This window comes from Anomaloglossus baeobatrachus, unplaced genomic scaffold (genome assembly GCF_048569485.1).
Source record: "Anomaloglossus baeobatrachus isolate aAnoBae1 unplaced genomic scaffold, aAnoBae1.hap1 Scaffold_177, whole genome shotgun sequence".
NCBI classification, from domain to species: Eukaryota; Metazoa; Chordata; class Amphibia; order Anura; family Aromobatidae; genus Anomaloglossus; species Anomaloglossus baeobatrachus.
The window spans coordinates 220,895-241,082 of record NW_027441947.1 but is presented as its reverse complement, the minus strand read 5'-3'; the positions used below and the strand labels follow the sequence as shown (position 1 = coordinate 241,082).

At 48.8% G+C, this 20,188-nt stretch overlaps 1 protein-coding gene across 1 annotated transcript in view; it reads left to right on the top strand.

Moving 5' to 3' along the window:
* The first annotated feature begins 19,090 nt into the window (after positions 1-19,090).
* The window catches only part of LOC142260752 (uncharacterized), a 62,222-nt gene continuing 61,124 nt past the window's right edge, over positions 19,091-20,188 (top strand). Inside the window, exons 1-4 of the mRNA XM_075332075.1 lie at positions 19,091-19,248; positions 19,378-19,557; positions 19,639-19,762; positions 19,846-19,959. Coding sequence (XP_075188190.1) covers positions 19,171-19,248; positions 19,378-19,557; positions 19,639-19,762; positions 19,846-19,959 — 496 coding nt within the window. The 5' untranslated portion in view covers positions 19,091-19,170. The remainder of the gene's footprint in view (positions 19,249-19,377; positions 19,558-19,638; positions 19,763-19,845; positions 19,960-20,188) is intronic.

Sequence of the window (20,188 nt, the reverse complement as noted above, 5' to 3'; positions counted from 1 at the left end):
ATCATTCTTATCTATGGGAATAACAGATGGACAGAACTGGAGAGGTGAGGACTCTGGAAATGTCTGGAGTGAGATTTATTACTGTGTCTCTCCATAACCAGGATTACACAGTAGTGAAGAAGACCTCTAGTGAGCGCTGTCAGGCCCCTGTGTCTGAGGGATGGGGAAGACCCCTGAGCCCAATCACGGGGCCTCCACCTCACCCCCCGATACATGAGGACATCAATGACCAGAAGATCCTAAAACTCACCTACAAGATGATTGAGCTGCTGACTGGAGAGGTGACACTGCTGGGAATGCTGGGACATTATACAGTAACGCTATGAAGGGATCGGGGGTGACGGTATTATTGTATGTGTCAGGTTCCTATAAGGTGTCAGGACGTCACCGTCTATTTCTCCATGGAGGAGTGGGAGTATTTAGAAGGACACAAAGATCTGTACAAGGACGTCATGATGGAGGTTCCCCAGCCCCTCACATCACCAGGTAATAGACAGGACTAAATACACACGGCCTATAATTATCTGTATGTAAGGAATGAATTCAGTCCCTGTATGTATCTCCTCCAGTTCTATCCAGTAAGAGGACAACACCAGAGAGATGTCCCCGTCCTCTTCTCCCACAGGAATGTAAACAAGAAGATCCCGATGTTCCTCAGGATCATCAGGTAGATGGAGAGAAGGTGCCATGAAATCTCCCTATGATGTGTAGACGGCTGTGAAGGTCTTGTGCTCAGTCTTGTTTTATCCTCCAGTATTATATGTGTTAGGCTATTTGCGCACGTTGCGTTCTATTACGCAGCGTAAAATAGTCACTGCATGTGCATCTCAGAACGCAGCCGAAAAGCTGTGTTCTGAGACGCATTCAGCAGAACGCAACGTGCGCACATTCCTGCAGAATTGATGCGTTCTGGATGCTTGCTCTGCCATGGGAAAAGCATCCAGAGCGCACATTTTTGACAGTGCAGTCCCACTCGGCTCTGCTGCATCCCCATAGACTTGCAGCAGAGCCGACTGGGACTGGAATGTCAAAAAGAGCACATGGCTGGCTGCGGGAGACAGCCGCGCGATCAGAATGAACCCGGGTGAACTTCACCCGACTTCATTGTGATCGCGCAGCTCTGTCTGTGGGCCGCGGCTTGATTTGCGGTCACACGTGAAGGACTCACCTGTGACCGCAAATCTGAGTGACTGCAGTGAGCCACGCGATCACCGGTGCCGTCACTCAGGTTACCTGAGACCTGTGGCCGCGGGTAACCTGAGTGTCGTCCCCGCACACATCCCGACATTACCGCCAACATCACCGCACACATCCCGACATTACCGCCCACATCACCGCACACATCTCGACATTACCACCTACATCCCCGCACAGATCCCGACATTACCTCCGACATCCCCGCACACATCCTGACATTACCTCCGACATCCCCGCACACATCATGACATTACTGCCTACATCCCTGCACACATCCCGACATTACCTCCGACATCCCCGCACACATCCCGACACTACAGCCCTCATCATCACCGCACACACACCGGCATTACCTGAGTGACGTCCCCGCTGAAAGTGCGACTCCCTTCAGTTTCTACATGGAGCGGACAGGAGCGGCGGTGTTGTACTGCCGCTCCTGTCCGCTTCATGTAGCAGAGCTGGATGTGTCGCGGGACCTCGTGGATTACGCCGGACCTGGAGGGGTATTTGGGGATTTTAATAAAGTGGTGAAAAAGGGTGTTTTTTGTCTTTTATTTCAAATAAAGGATTTTTCGGGTGTATGTGTTTATTTACTTTCAAAAGGTTAATCATTGGGGGTGTCTCATAGACGCCTGCAACGATTAACTAGGACTTAGTGGCAGCTATGGGCTACTGCCATTAACTCCTTATTACCCAGATTGCCACCGCACCAGGGCAGTTCTGGATGAGCCGGGTACAGTCCCGGGACTGTCGCATCTAATCCATGCGGCAATTCCGGGCGGCTGCTGGCTGATATTTTTAGGCTGGGGGGCGCCCCATAACGTGGGGTTCCCCATCCTGAGAATACCAGCCTTCAGCCGTGTGGCTTTACCCTGGCTGGTATTAAAATGGGGGGGACCGCACGCTGTTTTTTTTTAATTATTTATTTATTTATTTTAGTGCACTACATAGACTCGCCCACCGGCGGCTGTGATTGGTTGCAGTGAGACAGCTGTCACTCAGCATTGGGGCGTGTCTGACTGCAACTAATCATAGGCGCCGGTGGGCAGGGAAAGCAGGGAATACGAGATTGAATAATGGACGGCCGGCATATTCAAAAGCAGGAGAAGCCGCCGGAGCAGTGGGACAGCCGTGCAGCTGATCGGTGAGTATGAGAGAGGGGGGAGAGGGATAGACCGACAGAGAGAGAGAGACCGACCGACAGGGAGACACAGAGACCGACAGACAGAGAGAGAGAGACCGACATTACAACCAATACGCACAAAAGAAGTGACATGTCACTTCTTAGAACGCGCGCTTTGGGCAGCAGCCGAAGCGCTGCTCTCTAATACGCCACGTGCGCACGGCTCCTGCATAATCTTCATAGATTATGCTGGGGACGCAGGACGCATGCAGTTACGCTGTGGTGTAGATCGCAGTGTAACTGCATGTAAATACACAACGTGCACACATAGCCTTATGCTTGTGTAATGAGAGCGGTGGGGATGGCAGGATTAGGAGAGATAAGAGCTTTGATGATTCCTTTTAGTCCTCGTTCACACTACTGTATTTTCAGTGCTGTCCATAAAATAACACAACGTCTCGTCCTCAGACCATTGTTATTGGATGTGGCAGTGCAGATGGGGGATTTTCTTTCTCACTGACAGAATCTGCGTGTGAGAATAATCCCAGCATCCTCTAGTGCCGTCCGTAAATCGGAGGAGACTCGTCTATTCAGGTCTGTGTCTGCACAAACCATCAGATTCCCACCAGCTCCACCATACAGCAGACATTGTATTACGGATGCATTGCAGTTCTGTAATGGAGGAAGCTGTAAATGGTCTTGTAAATTATTAATAGCGGCAGTAAATACCGGATTGTATATGGATGACAAATAAGAAAAGACTTGTCCTAGTTTTCTGGATGAAGCTGTGATGATTCTTTATCCGGTCGTGTGATCCCGGCATTAGAGGCCGTTACATCCCGGGAAGAGAGGATTTCTTTATCGTTCCTATGGGAGACCCAGACCATGGGTGTATAGCTACTGGCCTCCGGAGGACACACAAAGTACTACACTCAAAACGTGTAGCTCCTCCCTCCTAGCATATACACCCCCTGCTAGCCAGTCCTAGCCAGTTCAATGCTTTGTGTTTCAGGAGGATCACACACACATGCATTCTCTGATTTTGATTTTTGATTTTTCCTTCTGGATCAAAGATTTGGAAGAAAAGCGGGTCCAGCTGGACTCCCGGCATGTCCCTTCTCACCCCACTGTGTCGGCGGTGCTGTTAAGGTTGATTTTCCAAGGCTGGAGCCTTCTCATGCCGCGCTCCTTCACCATCCCATGCTGGGGCTCTGGCTTGAAGTGGGAGCCAACACGGTTCTCACTGCTTTGCAGGAGACCGGTCTCCATCCACAGCCCTTTTGCAGGATCCTGCTGGACGGAGCTATCACCCCCCAGGAACCTGGCAACCTGCGTCTCACAAGCTAAGTATATGAGACGATATTACCACAGAAAGTGGTCTTTCCAGGGGTCCTTTATGTTTATTTATTGGGGGAGTGTGTTTTACGTTTGGTGTTAACGTTCCGGCCGGTTCTCCAGTTTTCACTGGAGAACCGCGCCGATGGTGCCTGCTCGCCGGCCGCATGTTTTACTCTAGGCCCCGGCTTCGCCTGAGGCCTAGTTTTGGTTTCCACTGTCTCTGCATGTCAGTCATGCAGAGGGACAGTGTGGCTCCGCCCAGCGGCTGCGCAGCACAAGGGAAGGGACACTCCTCACTGAGGAAGGATTCCCTCCCCTGGCTTTTGCCGCTCTCAGAGTAGGCCCCGCCCCCTCTCCTCGCTCCGGTCGCCATTTTCTAAGCGTTCTCTGTGCCTGCATAGGCATAGAGATTCCACAGTGTGACAAGTGGGGACCTGGGCTGAGGGACCAGAGGGCACAGACATGTCTGTTTAAACGATTTGGCAGCCACAACCTCCGGTTTGTGCAGCTGCTTGTTTTTATCTGTTTATTTATGCTGGGGGCCAGTCCTGACAGAGCCCCCACCTCTGCAGAATGTCTCACAGAGCAAGGCTGCAGGCTGTTTTTATTATCCACTGCAGGTAGTCTCGTACGGCTGTACCGAGCTCATAATCACAGCTCTGCTACATCAGTAGCTCTGCTACATCAGTATGCACAGCTCTTACATCAATATGGAGGCTCATTAGTGGTCCCTCCATCTGCTCCGGTTTCGGTGGCTGACCCCTGAGGGAATCCTATTTCCAGGGGTCGGCTGTCCCGGCATCTGCTGAGCATGCAGCTCCCTTCTCAGGGCGTTTTCTGCTTCAGCTCGCTCAATAAAGCTCACAAAGGACTCTCCTTCTGGGCTCAGACCCCGTCCTCCTGACAGGGAGACGCAGGGTCCCCTGTCCTCCCCGTCCCGCAGCTCCGATTACGAGCTGACTCACTGGACGAGGAGGATGTCTCTACCAGGGGCTCGGACGCTACCTTATGTACATTGATCCGTCCGTAGGTGACGCAGATGCGAATGATTGGATTGCGTCCATTATACAATTGTACTGGACCTCCATCCGCCTGTATCAGGGGAGTATTCCTCACTGGCAGAAAGGCATCAGTATACCTTTAACAGGACGAGGAGTGTGTTCCTTAACCACTCCAGTTTTCAGCCCGCTGCGTCCAAGCCCACAGCCTGTCCTGCAGACCCCAAAGCGGGGTTCTGCTGCCTGTTTCCCCCTCCCATCAGAGGTGGTCAAGGAGTGTACTCATTCGCCAAAGGTGGCCCCTCCGGTGTCTAGACTTTCAGCCCGGATAGTTGTATCAGTGGCTGACGGCACCTCTATAAGGATCCCACGGTACATTAATTTTGTACTGGACCTCAATCCGCCGGAGTTACCTTACCTAGGAGAACACAACGTGTGTTCCTTAACCACTCCAGTTTTCAGGCCCCTGTGACCAAGCCCAGGGTCCGCTCTGACAGTCGCTTCCCATGAAGCGTGATTCTGAGGACTGTGTTTCCCCTGTCCACCAATGGTGGTCAAGAAGTGGGCTCATTCATCTCAGGTGGCTCAGCCCGGACCGTTATGTCAGTGGCTGATGGCTCCTCACTTAAGGTTTTGCGGTCCGCCCGGTTGTCCTTTGGGCCATGTCGGTATGGGGGCGGCAGGAGCTTCGTTCTCCTCAGATTTACAGCAGTGCGGTTTTTTTGTACCTTCTCTGCTTCTCTGGAGGAGATGCATTCCCTCACAGGGACTCTATGCCCAAAACGGTTGCCTGAACTTCCAGACTTCAGTCTTTTCATCCTATGCCAGGTCTGCCATGCTGGACACCGCACGGCGGTGGGCTTGGCTACTTTCCTCGCTATCCGCAGGCTCCTGTGGCTTTGGAAATGGAAGGCAGATGCCTCTATAGAGGTTCCTTGCTGGGCTCCCCTTTGGTGGGACCAGTCTCTTCGGAACCAACTGGATGAAATTAAAGAAGCTCTTGGCGGGGAGAGTTCTTCCTTGCCACAAACCTAAACCAGGGAACCTGTCCAGGGCAGGAATCAGTTGAGGTTTCGGTGGTTTCCGTTCCTCCATCTGATTGTCCTCTAGCTCGGCCTAGGTTCATAGAACCAAATGGCTTGAAGCTGCGTCTTCAGAAGACCGCAGGAGATGCTGCCACTGAGTCAGCTTCCTCCGAGCTATCTAGCCACGCCAACCACCTCCTTGGTCGGTGGCAGGCTCTCTCCACTTGGCGACGTATGGTTCTAACACGTCTCCGTTCAGTGGGGGCGGGATTATATCTCCCATGGCTACAGGATGGAATTCTGTCCACCCGCCAAACAGATTTTTTCTGTCAACTCCTCCCGGCTCCAAGGCCGCCGCCTTCTCACAGGCCGTGGCATTTCTTGCAGGCCACTGGAGTAATTGTACCGGTTCCCGACTGGGAACGGTTCTGAGATTTTTGCTTAAATCTATTTCTAGTCCCCGAAGAAGGCGGTGCCTTCCGACCTGGATCTTTAGCTTTTCAAGCATGGTCAGGTGTGGCGTTTTCACATGGAGTCTCGGTCTTGTTCCGTGTGTTTTTCACCGGATCAATCAAGAACCCAAGGAGATTCCCTAGCAGCCATCGGCATCAGAGATGCCTTTCTGCAGGGGTCAATCGCAGTTTCACACCAGCGTTGACTACGTTTTGCCATCGGAGTGGTCCAATTCGTGGCTCTTCCCTTGGGGTTAGCCACGGCCCCTCGAGTATTCTCATTGAGGCTGCTGTGATTAGGGTCCTGCACCCCTAGGGATTGGCAGTGATCGTTTGCCCTGGACGGCCTTCTTCTCGGGGCTTCATCCAGTGCAGACTCTTAGCAGAGTACTTCGCTTACTCTCGCCACTCTAACCTATTCGGGTGGCTTGTCATTCTGTCCAAGTCCACTCTGACTTCGAACCAGAGGTTCTCAGGGACGCAATTCGAGACTCTGTCGGCACTTGTGAAGCTGCTCTTAGTCGATCAGTAGTCCCTCCGCTGGCGGTCGACGTCGTTCTATCAGACACCAAATGCAGGTGCAGGTCAGACGGTGGCGTCAATGGAAGCGATTCCTTGCCCAGTTTCTCCTGCGTCCTCTGAGACTGGATGTTTTCCGCTGTACACGCGAACTCCCTCCTTCCACGGGGTGGTGGCTTCGCCACTGACCAGGGGCTCGTTTCAGTGGTGGTTTCGGCCACTCTGTCTCAGGGACGCTCCTTCCTGGCCCCGTCCCGGGTGATCCTCACCAGGATGCTGGTCTTTCCGCCTTGGGAGCAGTATATCTCCACCGTGGAGCGCAGGGCGCTTGGACTCTGTCCGAATCAGCCCTCTGGATCAATGTGCTGGAAATCAGAGCTGTATTTCTAGCTCTCTAAGCCTTCACCATCTGTTGGCGGCTAGGCACATTCGAGTCCAGTCGGACAACGTGACAGCGTTTTCCTACATCAACTTCCAGGGCGGGACACTCAGCCGCCTGGCAATCTTGGCGGCTCAACATTCTTCAGTGGACAAGGGACTCCTAGTCCACCATATCCGCAGCCCACATCCTAGATGTGAAAACTGCGAGGCAGACTATTTCAGCTGTCCAACCGTGGTCCACAATCCTCAGGTTTTGCGGTAGACACACTGGTTCATGTTTGATCCCAGCTTCGTCTCTACCTCTTGCCCAGAGTCCTGCGCAAGATCAGTAAAGGGGGCCGTCGGGTCATTCTCATACTCCAGACTGACCCAGGCAGGCTTGGTACCCTGACCTGCTCCTTCTGTCCGTTGGGTTGCCATGGCATCTTCCGGACCGTCCAGACCTTTTCTCAAAAGGTCCGTTTTTTTCCGTCAGAATTCTGGATTCTCAGATTGACGGCGTAGCTCTTGAGTCCTGGATCTTGGCGACTTCTGGTATCCTTCCTGAAGTCATCTCCGCTATGACTCGAGCTCCAAAGTGTCCTTTGACCTTTTTAGCCTTGCCGACCCTCCTGTCCCTTCCACAGTCCGGTCTACAGCTAGGACTATCCCTCATTAAGGGACAGGTCTCGGCTCTGTCAGTATGTGCCAGCGGCGTATCGTCCGGCTGGCTCCGGTGCGCTCCTTTAAGGGCGCATCTCACATCATTCCGCCTTTCCGGCGGCCTATGGAGCCCTGGGACCTTAATCCGGTCCTCCCGGTTCCCGGAAACCCCCCTTTGCGCCTCTTAGGGAGGTTTCTTTGTTTCATCTTTCACAGAAAGTAGTCTTTCTAGTGGCTATAATTTCCCGCCAGAGAGTCCTGGCTGCACTCTCTCGGAGTCACCCCCTTTTTTGGTCTTTTGCATCAAGACAAGGTGGTCTCCGTCCGACTCCGGACTTTTTTCCCTAAGGTGGTTACTGCTTCCACCTTATCCGGGGCAATTTTCCTGCCTTCCTTTTGTCCGGCTCCTGTTCATCGCTTTGAGGAAGCGTTGCATATCCTGGATCTGGTGCAGGCGCTCCGGATCTATGTGTCTTGCACCGCCGTTATTAGGCGGTGCACCTCTCTCTGGTGCTGACTGCTAGTCAGCGTAGCGGTCTCTCGGCATCTAAGCCGACCCTGGTTCGTTGGCTTAGGTCGGCCATTTCCGAGACCTACAAGTGTACTCAAGTGCCTTCCCCGCCGGGGATCAGAGCACATTTGATCAGACCTGTCGGTGCCTTTTGGGCTTTCAGGCACCAGGCTACGGCTCAGTAGGTCTGTCAGACTGCAGCTCGAATTAGTCTGCATACTTTTTCGAAGCTCTATCCAAGGCATGCTCATGCTTTGGCAGACGCGGGCTTGGGCAGACGCATCTTTCAGGCGTCTGTCGCCCATTTGTGAAGTTAGGTTTTGCCTGCTTCTCAGTTGTCTGTTTATTCCCACCCATGGACTGCTTTGGAACGTCCCATGGTCTGGGTCTCCCATAGGAACGATAAAGAAAAAGAGAATTTTGTTACTTACCGTAAATTCTTTTTCTTATAGTTCCGTCATGGGAGACCCAGCACCCTCCCTATTGCCTGTTGGCAGGTTTCTTGTTCCGTGTGTCTTCACCGGCTGTTATTGTTGTAGACAGAGGTTCCGGTTCTTCCGGGTTTTACTCTGTCTCTTCTTGTGGGTGGATGTCCTCCTTCAGCTTTTGCACTAAACTGGCTAGGACTGGCTAGCAGGGGGTGTATATGCTAGGAGGGAGGAGCTACACGTTTTGAGTGTAGTACTTTGTGTGTCCTCCGGAGGCCAGTAGCTATACACCCATGGTCTGGGTCTCCCATGACGGAACTATAAGAAAAAGAATTTACGGTAAGTAACAAAATTCTCTTTTTATCTACAAAGTGTAAAATCTCTCCCTTCCCTGAATATTTCTGCCTCCGGTCACATCCCGTCTGCCGGTATAACGGGCTCCGCACCACAAAACCTACATCCAACTCATCAATTGTGGTGTTTTCTAAGTCACTTTTTTTAACTTCTTGTATTAATTAATCTTTTTTTGTTCCAAATTCTTCATATTGGTCCAAGTGGATCATGAGTTTTGCGCACAATAGAAAGGCTTTGTAATTTTTCCTTTGACCTGTTTGTGACTTTTTAGTGCAAAAAGCCTCATGTTTTCCTAAATGGCGACAAGTTTGCACCAAAATATTTGGTTTACATAAAATATCTCGGATATGGACTGGAGAACATTTCTGACAAAATTTCCTAGTTTTTAGGTTGAAGTTAGACATACCGTTCCTTGAAAAACTATTCACACCCGGTGAACTTTTCCACATTTTTTCACATTACAGCCACAAACAAATGGATTGTATTGGGGTTTTATGTGATAACAGCACAAAGTAGTAAGTTTATTCTTGTAAAGTATAAAGGAAATTATACATGGATTTCTAAACATTTTAAGAAATATAACTCTGAAAATTGTGATGTGCATTAGTATTCATCCCTTTGAGTGAATACTTTGCAGGACCTCCTTTCACTGCAATTACTGCTGCCAGTCTCTTGGGAGATGTGTCTACCAGCTTTGCACATCTACAGGTGACATTTTTGCCCTTTCTACTCTATAAAACAGCTCTATCTCAGGTAAATTGGAAGAAGGCGTCTGTGAAGAAATTTTCAATTCTTATGTTTTGCTTTTAAAAATGTCCACTCTTCCATAAAGGCCAAATTTGTGGAGTTTATGACTTATAGGTGTCCTGTGGACAGATTCTCCCCATGAGCTCTGGATCGCTCCTGCTTTTCCACGGGCCTCTTGGCTGCTTCTCTATAATAGTGCTCTTCTTGCTTGGGATGTCAGTTTAGGTGGACGGCCATGTGTTTGTAGTTTTGCAGTTGTGCTATATGTGACAAACAAGTATCTGGAGATTTGTGTGAGGGGTGAACTGTTCTTAATTAGGCCAGACATATTGTGCTTTTGATTGGCAAATCAAGAGAAGTTAGCCCTTGTTTCATGTCAGACTGACCAGAGCCATATTGTGTGTTAAATGTTGATTGCCTCAGCCTGTTTGACTATGTCAATTAGAGGAATATTATGCAGTCGAATTTAATTGAACCAATGAGAGAACAGCCATCTCCCAACAATCCTGTAAGATACAGTACTCTGAAATGAGAACTGAGGGGTATAAAAAGGACTTTGCTCCTCTTTCCACATTCATTTTGCAGGACTTCAGCCTAAAATCCACATTTTTAGCTGGAAGATCACAGATCTGCTTCACTGCTCAATGCTGAGCCCACAATTGTGCCTGGAGAACCCAGGTGAGGACAGTTCAGTTGCCTGGCTACATATCTTGCTGTGCTCAGTCATCTTTCTAACCTTGCCGCTATCTCCTCTCAGTGGGTGCTCATCAAAAGCGAGGCGCTGCTGACTGGGATAGTTAGCCCAGGAAGCCCCGAAGTCGCAAAGATTTTAATCTCTCGCGAGCCAACGGATGGGAGAGACTCTGCCGCTTGTACCATCTTGTGATCTTTCTGGAAATGTACAATATGATTTTTCCTGTTGGTGAACCAGTAACGTCCTACTAAGGTGTGGTTCCCTCACTCTGTGTTGTCTAAGTAGTGTCCTGACCACAAGGAAGAAGTGCGGGCGTTCAGTGGGATGAGCCCTGGTCAGAGTGGTCTTTCTGAAGACAGCCAGGCCAGCGGACGACCGTACCCATTGACCCTCGTGTCTCCACACTATACTCCTGCTATTTTTGGATGATGGATTGAAAAGTGCTTAGTGAGATGTTCAGAGCTTTGGCTATTTTTTTTTTTTTTTTTTATAACTGAGCCCTGCTTTACTTATCTCCACAACTTTATCCCTGACCTGTCTGGTGGGTTCCTTGGTTTTAAAGATGCTATTTGATCCCTAATGTTCTGAAACAAAACTTGTGAAACCTTCACAAAACAGCTGTAGTTATACTGAGAATAAATGATACAGGTGACTCAATTTACTAATTATGTGACTTCTGGAGGCAATTGGTCACTCAGGGGCATCATACTACAAGGGACTGAATACAAATGCACGTCACAATATTCAGATTTATATTTTTAAATATTTAGAAGAACATCTATCATTTACTTTACACTTCACAAATACTTGTTACTTAATGCTTGTATATCACATAAAATCACAAAATGCATATACATTTGTGGGTATGACGCTAAAATAAGTGGAAACGTTCCGGGGGTGTGAATACCTTTACAAAGGGCATAATTCTTTCATGACTCTAAAAATATCAGACTAGTTCCCTGGATCAATGTCCCATCACAAAATCTAGTCCTGATAACCTGCCATAATATACTTTTTACGGAAGGCATCCAAGCCCACCTTGAATTTTTTGTAGTCTATCAACATTTATCACATCATGTGTCAGAGAGTTCCATATTCTCACTGCTCTTACAGTAGAGAATCCCCATCTGTGATTATGACTGAACCTCCTTGTCATCATTGCAGGCCTCAGTTGTAAAAAGCTCATTACAAATATCTCAGTAATGCCCCTGATATACTTGTACATTGTAATAAAATCGCCCCATAGACTATGTGTTTCCAGATTGAATAACCCCAGGCTTGCTAACCTGTCTTCCTAGTGCAGTCCTTCCATTCCTTTAAGGACATGTGCGCACGTTGCGTAAATACATGCTTTTACGCTGTGTTCTGCACCGCAGCGTAAAAGCATGCGTCCTGCGTCCACAGTACAATATGTAGATTGTGCAAATTCCATCCGCACATTGCTTTTTAGAACAGAGTGATTTGCATGCTGTCAAAACGCTGCGTTCTAAAAAGTAACATGTCAGTTGTTTTGTGCGTTCTGGATACTTTCTCCACTCTGTCTATGGGAGAGGCAGCATCCAGAACACATGAATTCTGCAGGAAATCTGCAGACACCAAACTTTCAGAACGCAGCTTTTCAGCTGCGTTCTGAATCGCACAAGCAGTGACTTTACGCTGCGGTGCAGAACGCACATACGTGCGCACATGGCCTAATGGTCGCTCTTCTCTGCACCCGCTCTAGTTCAGTTGTGTCCTCTTCATTCACTGGAGCCCAAAATTGTACAGAATATTGTAAGTGTGGCCGCACTAGTGACTTGTTCATTGCATCCTATTATGTAATCTGCCTTGGCATCAGCTTCCTGGCACTGGTTGGTTTTCTCGTCTACCCACACACCCACGTCTTTTTCAGTGTCATTATTATGCAGAAAGTTTGGAAATATTTAAAAAAAAATTGCAATTTAAAAATCAGACAAAAAAATCTGGAAAGCTAAAAACCTGCAAACATACAAAAAAAAAAACAAAAACAAGCAAACAGATGAATATTATAAAAGTGTCACGAGCCATACATGTAAAGTAAAAGCTGCTTCTTAATATTATTGGATCAAGAATCTTCATTTCAGTTTCTGCAGCCCAAAACCAGGAACTGTCTTTGTAACGCCCTGGACTATTCGGGTCGTCACAGGGTACTGCACAAACTGCCCTCCCGTGCAGTATTCAACCCCCATGGTTCTGGGAACCTAACCTGCAGTACTGCCTCCACCAGCATTCACAAATCCTACATACATCTTGCACCACACCTGTCAGGCACACCAGTGGACTGCTTAAGCAGGAATAGGGCAGCCCACCTAGGGGTCAAGCAGGGAGGTGTCAGTTCAGTCGAGTAGTAACCCTCGAGCTGTGAGGAGCTCTGAGGAAGCTGGGAGTTGGGGCTCCCAGGGAAGAAGCAGACTGGGTCGCAGACGGTGGTCTGGACCTAGAGGAGTAGGACCCTCGGTCGCAGGGGATTAAGGCTAGGTGCCTAGAACCCATCGAGGAGGACGGCCAGCAGCCTGGTCTTATCACCGGTCCGGGACCGAAGGCACGGCGAGGTACACGGACCCTAGGTCGAGGAGAAGCGTCAGGCAACCCGGCAATTAACCTGAGGAGAACTGGGCCTTTATGGACTGTTCCCACCCAGCTCAGAGATCGGGGTTACTAGCGCAACGAGGGACATAGGGCTTTCCTAGTAAGCAGCCCACTAAAATCCAAAGCGTGAGCCCCTGAGAGCAGGCTCCCTCACTTAGCCACAGTGGGGAGTGGGGCCCGGCAAGCGCCAAGCTACCGGGCCACAAGGGACACTCTAAATTTGTGCCAGGAGCCAGGTCACGGACCACCAGGCAGTGCTGCAGGGGACGGGACCCGGACATGCTCCCCTCGAGAGGCAACGGCAGTCAGAGACTTGGTTTACCCTGTTGTCAGCATCAGCTTCATTGCTGAATGAGTACCCGACTGACCCCCGCACTGCACCCCCATAACCACTATCCAGAGTCCCAGGGCCTACCCCCCCTACCCATGGAGGGCAACGTCACCTTGCTGCCCCATTCCATCACCCGGGTACTCCCAACGGCAGCGGTGGTACTCCCAATTACCGTACACCATGGGTGGCATCATAAACTATACTAATGCCCTGTAAATATCCCCCTTTCACATTTGAGTGTGGCCCGGCCCCCGGGTCAGGAGACCCGCGAGCCACGAGTAATCACCAACCCCTAGATCCGAGCAGTTCGATCCACTGCAGGGGCGGCACACCTCCTTCATGCCATATATGTTAGCGTTATTTCTGCGGCCAGTGATCAGATATAAAGTCTCCTGTAATTATAATACTGTACAGGATTCTTTATGATGTCACATCAGGGACGGATTATAGGCGGGGCTCCAGCCCTGGGGCCCCCACCAAAAGAGCTTCTGAGGGGGCCGCCACCACTATCAGTGCGGCCACCATTTTATTAACGCCGCAGTGTTGAGGACTGCACTGTACCTTTAAAGATTTTCAATCCCGGCCGTCACTGTGCTGCAGACACGCCCACTGCACGCTGTGTGGGCTGCGTCTGCAAGGATGATGTCACCGCACGCCTGCTGCTGCTTCTTCGTGCCATAGAGGAGCTTGTGGGAGGACCGGAGCAGAGGACTCAGTGAATGATGGTGAGTGTGACGTCATCCATCATGGTGCCGGGCAAGAGGTTGCAGTGAGGAGGGAGCAGGACGGGATTCCATAGTGTCAGCAGCAGCTCTGCCCGGGATCAGTGTGAGTTATTGCAGGAGTGTGAACTGCTGCAGATCAGGTCGGGCTGTCAGTGCCGGGTCATCAGCCTCATCCCTCCCCTGCAATAACTCACACTGAGCTCCAGCACAAACATCACATCTGAGCCTGCAGCACACATTACACTATATGGCCCATATTACATATAGGATATGTGAGGTGCTGTAGGCCCAGGTGTGATCAGTGCAGGACATTGTATATCTGTGTACATGGTATACCACATCCAGTGTATAGAGCAGTGTGATATACGGTGTACATCATATACCACATCCAGTGTACAGAGCAGTGTGATACAGTTAGGTCCAGAAATATTTGGACAGTGACACAATTTTCGCGAGTTGGGCTCTGCATGCCACCACATTGGATTTGAAATGAAACCTCTACAACAGAATTCAAGTGCAGATTGTAACGTTTAATTTGAAGGTTTGAACAAAAATATCTGATAGAAATTGTAGGAATTGTACACATTTCTTTACAAACACTCCACAATTTAGGAGGTCAAAAGTAATTGGACAAATAAACCAAACCCAAGCAAAATATTTTTATTTTCAATATTTTGTTGCGAATCCTTTGGAGGCAATCACTGCCTTAAGTCTGGAACCCATGGAAATCACCAAACGCTGGGTTTTCTCCTTCTTAATGCTTTGTCAGGCCTTTACAGCCGCAGCCTTCAGGTCTTGCTTGTTTGTGGGTCTTTCCGTCTTAAGTCTGGATTTGAGCAAGTGAAATGCATGCTCAATTGGGTTAAGATCAGGTGATTGACTTGGCCATTGCACAATGTTCCACTTTTTTGCACTCATGAACTCCTGGGTAGCTTTGGCTATATGCTTGGGGTCATTGTCCATCTGTACTATGAAGCGCCGTCCGATCAACTTTGCGGCATTTGGCTGAATCTGGGCTGAAAGTATATCCCGGTACACTTCAGAATTCATCCGGCTACTCTTGTCTGCTGTTATGTCATCAATAAACACAAGTGACCCAGTGCCATTGAAAGCCATGCATGCCCATGCCATCACGTTGCCTCCACCTTGTTTTACAGAGGATGTGGTGTGCCTTGGATCATGTGCCGTTCCCTTTCTTCTCCAAACTTTTTTCTTCCCATCATTCTGGTACAGGTTGATCTTTGTCTCATCTGTCCATAGAATACTTTTCCAGAACTGAGCTGGTTTCATGAGGTGTTTTTCAGCAAATTTAACTCTGGCCTGTCTATTTTTGGAATTGATGAATGGTTTGCATCTAGATGTGAACCCTTTGTATTTACTTTCATGGAGTCTTCTCTTTACTGTTGACTTAGAGACAGATACACCTACTTCACTGAGAGTGTTCTGGACTTCAGTTGATGTTGTGAACGGGTTCTTCTTCACCAAAGAAAGTATGCGGCGATCATCCACCACTGTTGTCATCCGTGGACGCCCAGGCCTTTTTGAGTTCCCAAGCTCACCAGTCATATCCTTTTTTTTCTCAGAATGTACCCGACTGTTGATTTTGCTACTCCAAGCATGTCTGCTATCTCTCTGATGGATTTTTTTCTTTTTTTTCAGCCTCAGGATGTTCTGCTTCACCTCAATTGAGAGTTCCTTAGACCGCATGTTGTCTGGTCACAGCAACAGCTTCCAAATGGAAAACCACACACCTGTAATCAACCCCAGACCTTTTAACTACTTCATTGATTACAGGTTAACGAGGGAGATGCCTTCAGAGTTAATTGCAGCCCTTAGAGTCCCTTGTCCAATTACTTTTGGTCCCTTGAAAAAGAGGAGGCTATGCATTACAGAATTATGATTCCTAAACCCTTTCTCCGATTTGGATGTGAAAACTCTCATATTGCAGCTGGGAGTGTGCACTTTCAGCCCATATTATATATATATAATTGTATTTCTGAACATGTTTTTGTAAACAGCTAAAATAACAAAACTTGTGTCACCGTCCAAATATTTCTGGACCTAACTGTATACTGTGTACATGGTATACCACATCCAGTGTATAGAGCAGTGTGATATACTGTGTACATGGTATACCACATCCAGTGTACAGAGCAGTGTGATATACTGTGTACTTGGTATACCACATACAGTGTACAGAGCAGTGTGATATACTGTGTACATGGTATACCACATACAATGTACAGAGCAGTGTGATATACTGTGTACACACATCAGATGGTGTATAATAATATGTATATTGTATAACATCTGGTGTCTGTATCACAGTAAACCCGGTACTATGTGAGGATGCCTAACACTATCTGGGTCTGTACTGTGCTATATACTGGCTGTATACTATGTGAGGATGCCTAATACTATCTGGGTCTGCACTGTGCTATATACTGGCTGTATACTATATGAGGGTGACTAATGCTATCTAGCTCTGCACTGTGCTATATAGGGGCTGTATACTACATGAGGATGCCTAATACTATCTGTCTCTGCACTGTGCTATATAGGGGCTGTGTACTATGTGAAGGTGCTTAATATTATCTGGTCTGCTCTGTGCTGTATAGGGGCTGTGTACTGTGTGAGGATGCCTAATGCTATCTGGCTCTGCACTGTGCTATATAGGGGCTGTGTACTACATGAGGGTGCCTAATGCTATATGGGTCTGCATTGTGCTATATGGGGGCTGTATACGACATGAAGGTTCCTACTGCTATATAGGTCTGCATTGTACTATATGGGCACTGCTTAATGTAATATGGGGGCTGCATAGTGCCATATGGGGGCTGCATAGTGCCATATGGGGGCTGCATAGTGCCATATGGGGGCTGCATAGTGCCATATGGGGGCTGCATAATGCAATATGGGGGCTACATAGTGCTACATGGGGGCTGCATAATACTATATGGAGGACTATGGGAGCTTCATAACACTATATGGAGGAATATGGGGGCTGCATACTACTATTCCCCCAGAGTTGTATGTCCCCCTCCACCCCAGAACTGTATACCCCCAGAGCTGCATGTCACCCCCCCACCTCAGAGCTGTTTGTCCCCCCCACCTCAGAGCCACTGCCCCCCTCTAGAGCTGTATGCCCCCCATTGATATATACCCCTTTCCTCAGTAATATGTATGCCCTCCAGTAATGTGTATGTCCCCAGCCTCTCTTGTAATGTATATACAGTGTTAGTGTGCACTATGTGCGGCCATGTCTGTTAGTGACTGCCACCAATCAGCGTGGCACAGACACATGCCCAGGCGGAGCTGGATAGAGACAAGCGGGGAGGTGAATGAGACTGTTGCCGGCTTCCCAATATGAGAAATATATATAAAAATTTAAAAATTTGTCTGTGTGTGCATGTATGATGTGTATCTATGTATGTCAGTGTATATGACTGTGTCTAGATTTATGTCTGTTTATATGTGTTTTTGTGAATTTCTCTTTAAATATATATGTGTACGTATGCCTGTATGTGTATGTATCTGTGCATGTCTATGTGTGGATGGGGCCCACTGAGACTCTTTCGCCCAGGGCCTACAAAAACCTGGAGCCGGCCCTGCGTGTACCAGTCATGTATTCTCCTGTACACTGTACAGGGGCGTACCTTTGGGGGGCATGCGGCATATTTGCCCCTGCACAGCAATCAGGGGGGCACCATTGGAAAGTGTGAGGCAGCAGTATGGTGGGAGAAAATTGTAAGTGGACAGTATTGGGAAAGAAAAGTGTGAGGGGCATAGTATAGAGACTGGATAGTGGGGGGGAATAAGCAGTAAAGAGAAGGGGCAGCATGGTGGCCAGTGTGAGGTCACAGTATGGAGGGCACAGTATGCTGAGGAGGGAGAATGTGAGATGGAGGTATCATGTAGTGACTGGATAGTGAAGGAGGTAGGCAGTATAGAGAAGGGGCAGCATGGTGGCCAGTGTGAGGGTACAGTATGCTGAGGAGGGAGAATGTGAGATGGAGGTACAGTACAGTGACTGGATAGTGAAGGATATAGGCAGTATAGAGAAGTGAGAGCACAGTATGGAGGGCACAGTATGCTGAAGAGGGGGAATGAGAGACTGAGGTGCAGTGTACAGAAGGGGCAGTATGGTGGCCAGTGTGAGGGTACAGTATGCTGAGGAGTGGGAATGTGAGACGGAGGTACAGTATAGTGACTGGATGGTGAAGGAGGTAGGCAGTATAGAGAAGGAGCAATATGGTGGCCAGTGTGAGGGCACAGTATGGAGGACACAGTATGCTGAGAAGGGGGAAAGTGAGACGGAGGTACAGTATAGTGACTGGATAATGAAGCAGGTAGGCAGTATAGAGAAGGGGCAGCATAGTGGCCAGTGTGAGGACACAGTATGCTGAGGAGGGGGAATGTGAGACTGAGGTGCAGTGTAGAGAAGGGGCCGTATGGTGGCCAGTGTGAGGGCACAGTATGGAGGACACAGTATGCTAAGGAGGGGAATGCAAGACTGAGGTGCAGTATAGTGACTGGATCGTGAAGGAGACAGGCAGTATAGAGAAGGGGCAGCATGGTGGCTAGTGTGAGGGCACAGTATGCTGAGGAGTGGGAATGTGAGACAGAGGTATAGTATAGTGACTATATAGTGAAGGAGGTAGGCAGTATAGAGAAGGGGCAGCATGGTGGCCAGTGTGAGGGCACAGTATGGAGGGCACAGTATGCTGAGGAGGGGGGAATGTGAGACAGAGGTATAGTATAGTAACTATATAGTGAAGGAGGTAGGCAGTATAGAGAAGGGGCAGCATGGTGGCCAGTGTGAGGGCACAGTATGGAGGGCACAGTATGCTGAGAAGGGGGAATGTGAGACTGAGGTGCTGTATTTATATCTTAATGCTACAGTTCGTGCTCTACTGTTATGGCTAAAAATGTTAACATTATTGGGCCCCCACCAAACTTTCTGCCCAGGGGCCCCCACCAACCTTAATCTGGCCCTGTGTTACATCGTCATCTTCTCCCCATTTAGTTCCCTACAATATCAGATCCTCTCAGTGGAGATCTTCTATATAAGAGAATTCTCCTAATTGAACCATCAAGGATGGATGTGGACAGGGACAAGATGGCGCAGAGGATATTACACCTCACCCTAGAGATCCTCTTCCGGCTTACTAGAGAGGTGAGAGATTCTGATGACGTCACATTACATCATTCTTATCTATGGGAATAACAGATGGACAGAACTTGAGAGGTGAGGACTCTGGAAATGTCTGTAGTGAGATTTATTACTGTGTCTCTCCATAACCAGGATTACACAGTAGTGAAGAAGACCTCTAGTGAGCGCTGTCAGGCCCCTGTGTCTGAGGGATGGGGAAGACCCCTGAGCCCAATCACGTGGCCTCCACCTCACCCCCTGATACATGAGGACATCAATAACCAGAAGATCCTAGAACTCACCTACAAGATGATTGAGCTGCTGACTGGAGAGGTGACACTGCTGGGAATGCTGGGACATTATACAGTAACGCTATGAAGGGATCGGGGGTGACGGTATCATTGTATGTGTCAGGTTCCTATAAGGTGTCAGGACGTCACCGTCTATTTCTCCATGGAGGAGTGGGAGTATTTAGAAGGACACAAAGATCTGTACAAGGACGGCATGATGGAGGATTCCCAGCCCCTCACATCACCAGGTAATTGACAGGACTAAATACACATGGCCTATAATTATCTGTATGTAAGGAATGAATTCAGTCCCTGTATGTGTCTCCTCCAGGTCTATCCAGTAAGAGGACAACACCAGAGAGAGGTTCCCGTCCTCTTCTCCCACAGGACTGTAAACAAGAAGATCCCGATGTTCCTCAGGATGGGTTTCCTCCAGCTCTATCCAGTAAGAGATATCTACTTATGTACTCTCTGCACTAATTTTGTGTTTACATTTTTAGGCTTTCTGCTCTGTTTTTTTTCAGCTCTATTTTCTTTGCTTCTGCTTCTTCTGCTGTTTGTTTCTAGTCCCTTCTCTATGTTGTTATGAAGGCAACTCAAAGACCTGCAGAGGGTTCATGAACACCCTGTTTCCCTAAAAATAAGCCCTAGTTATAGTCAGGGCCAGCGTTGGG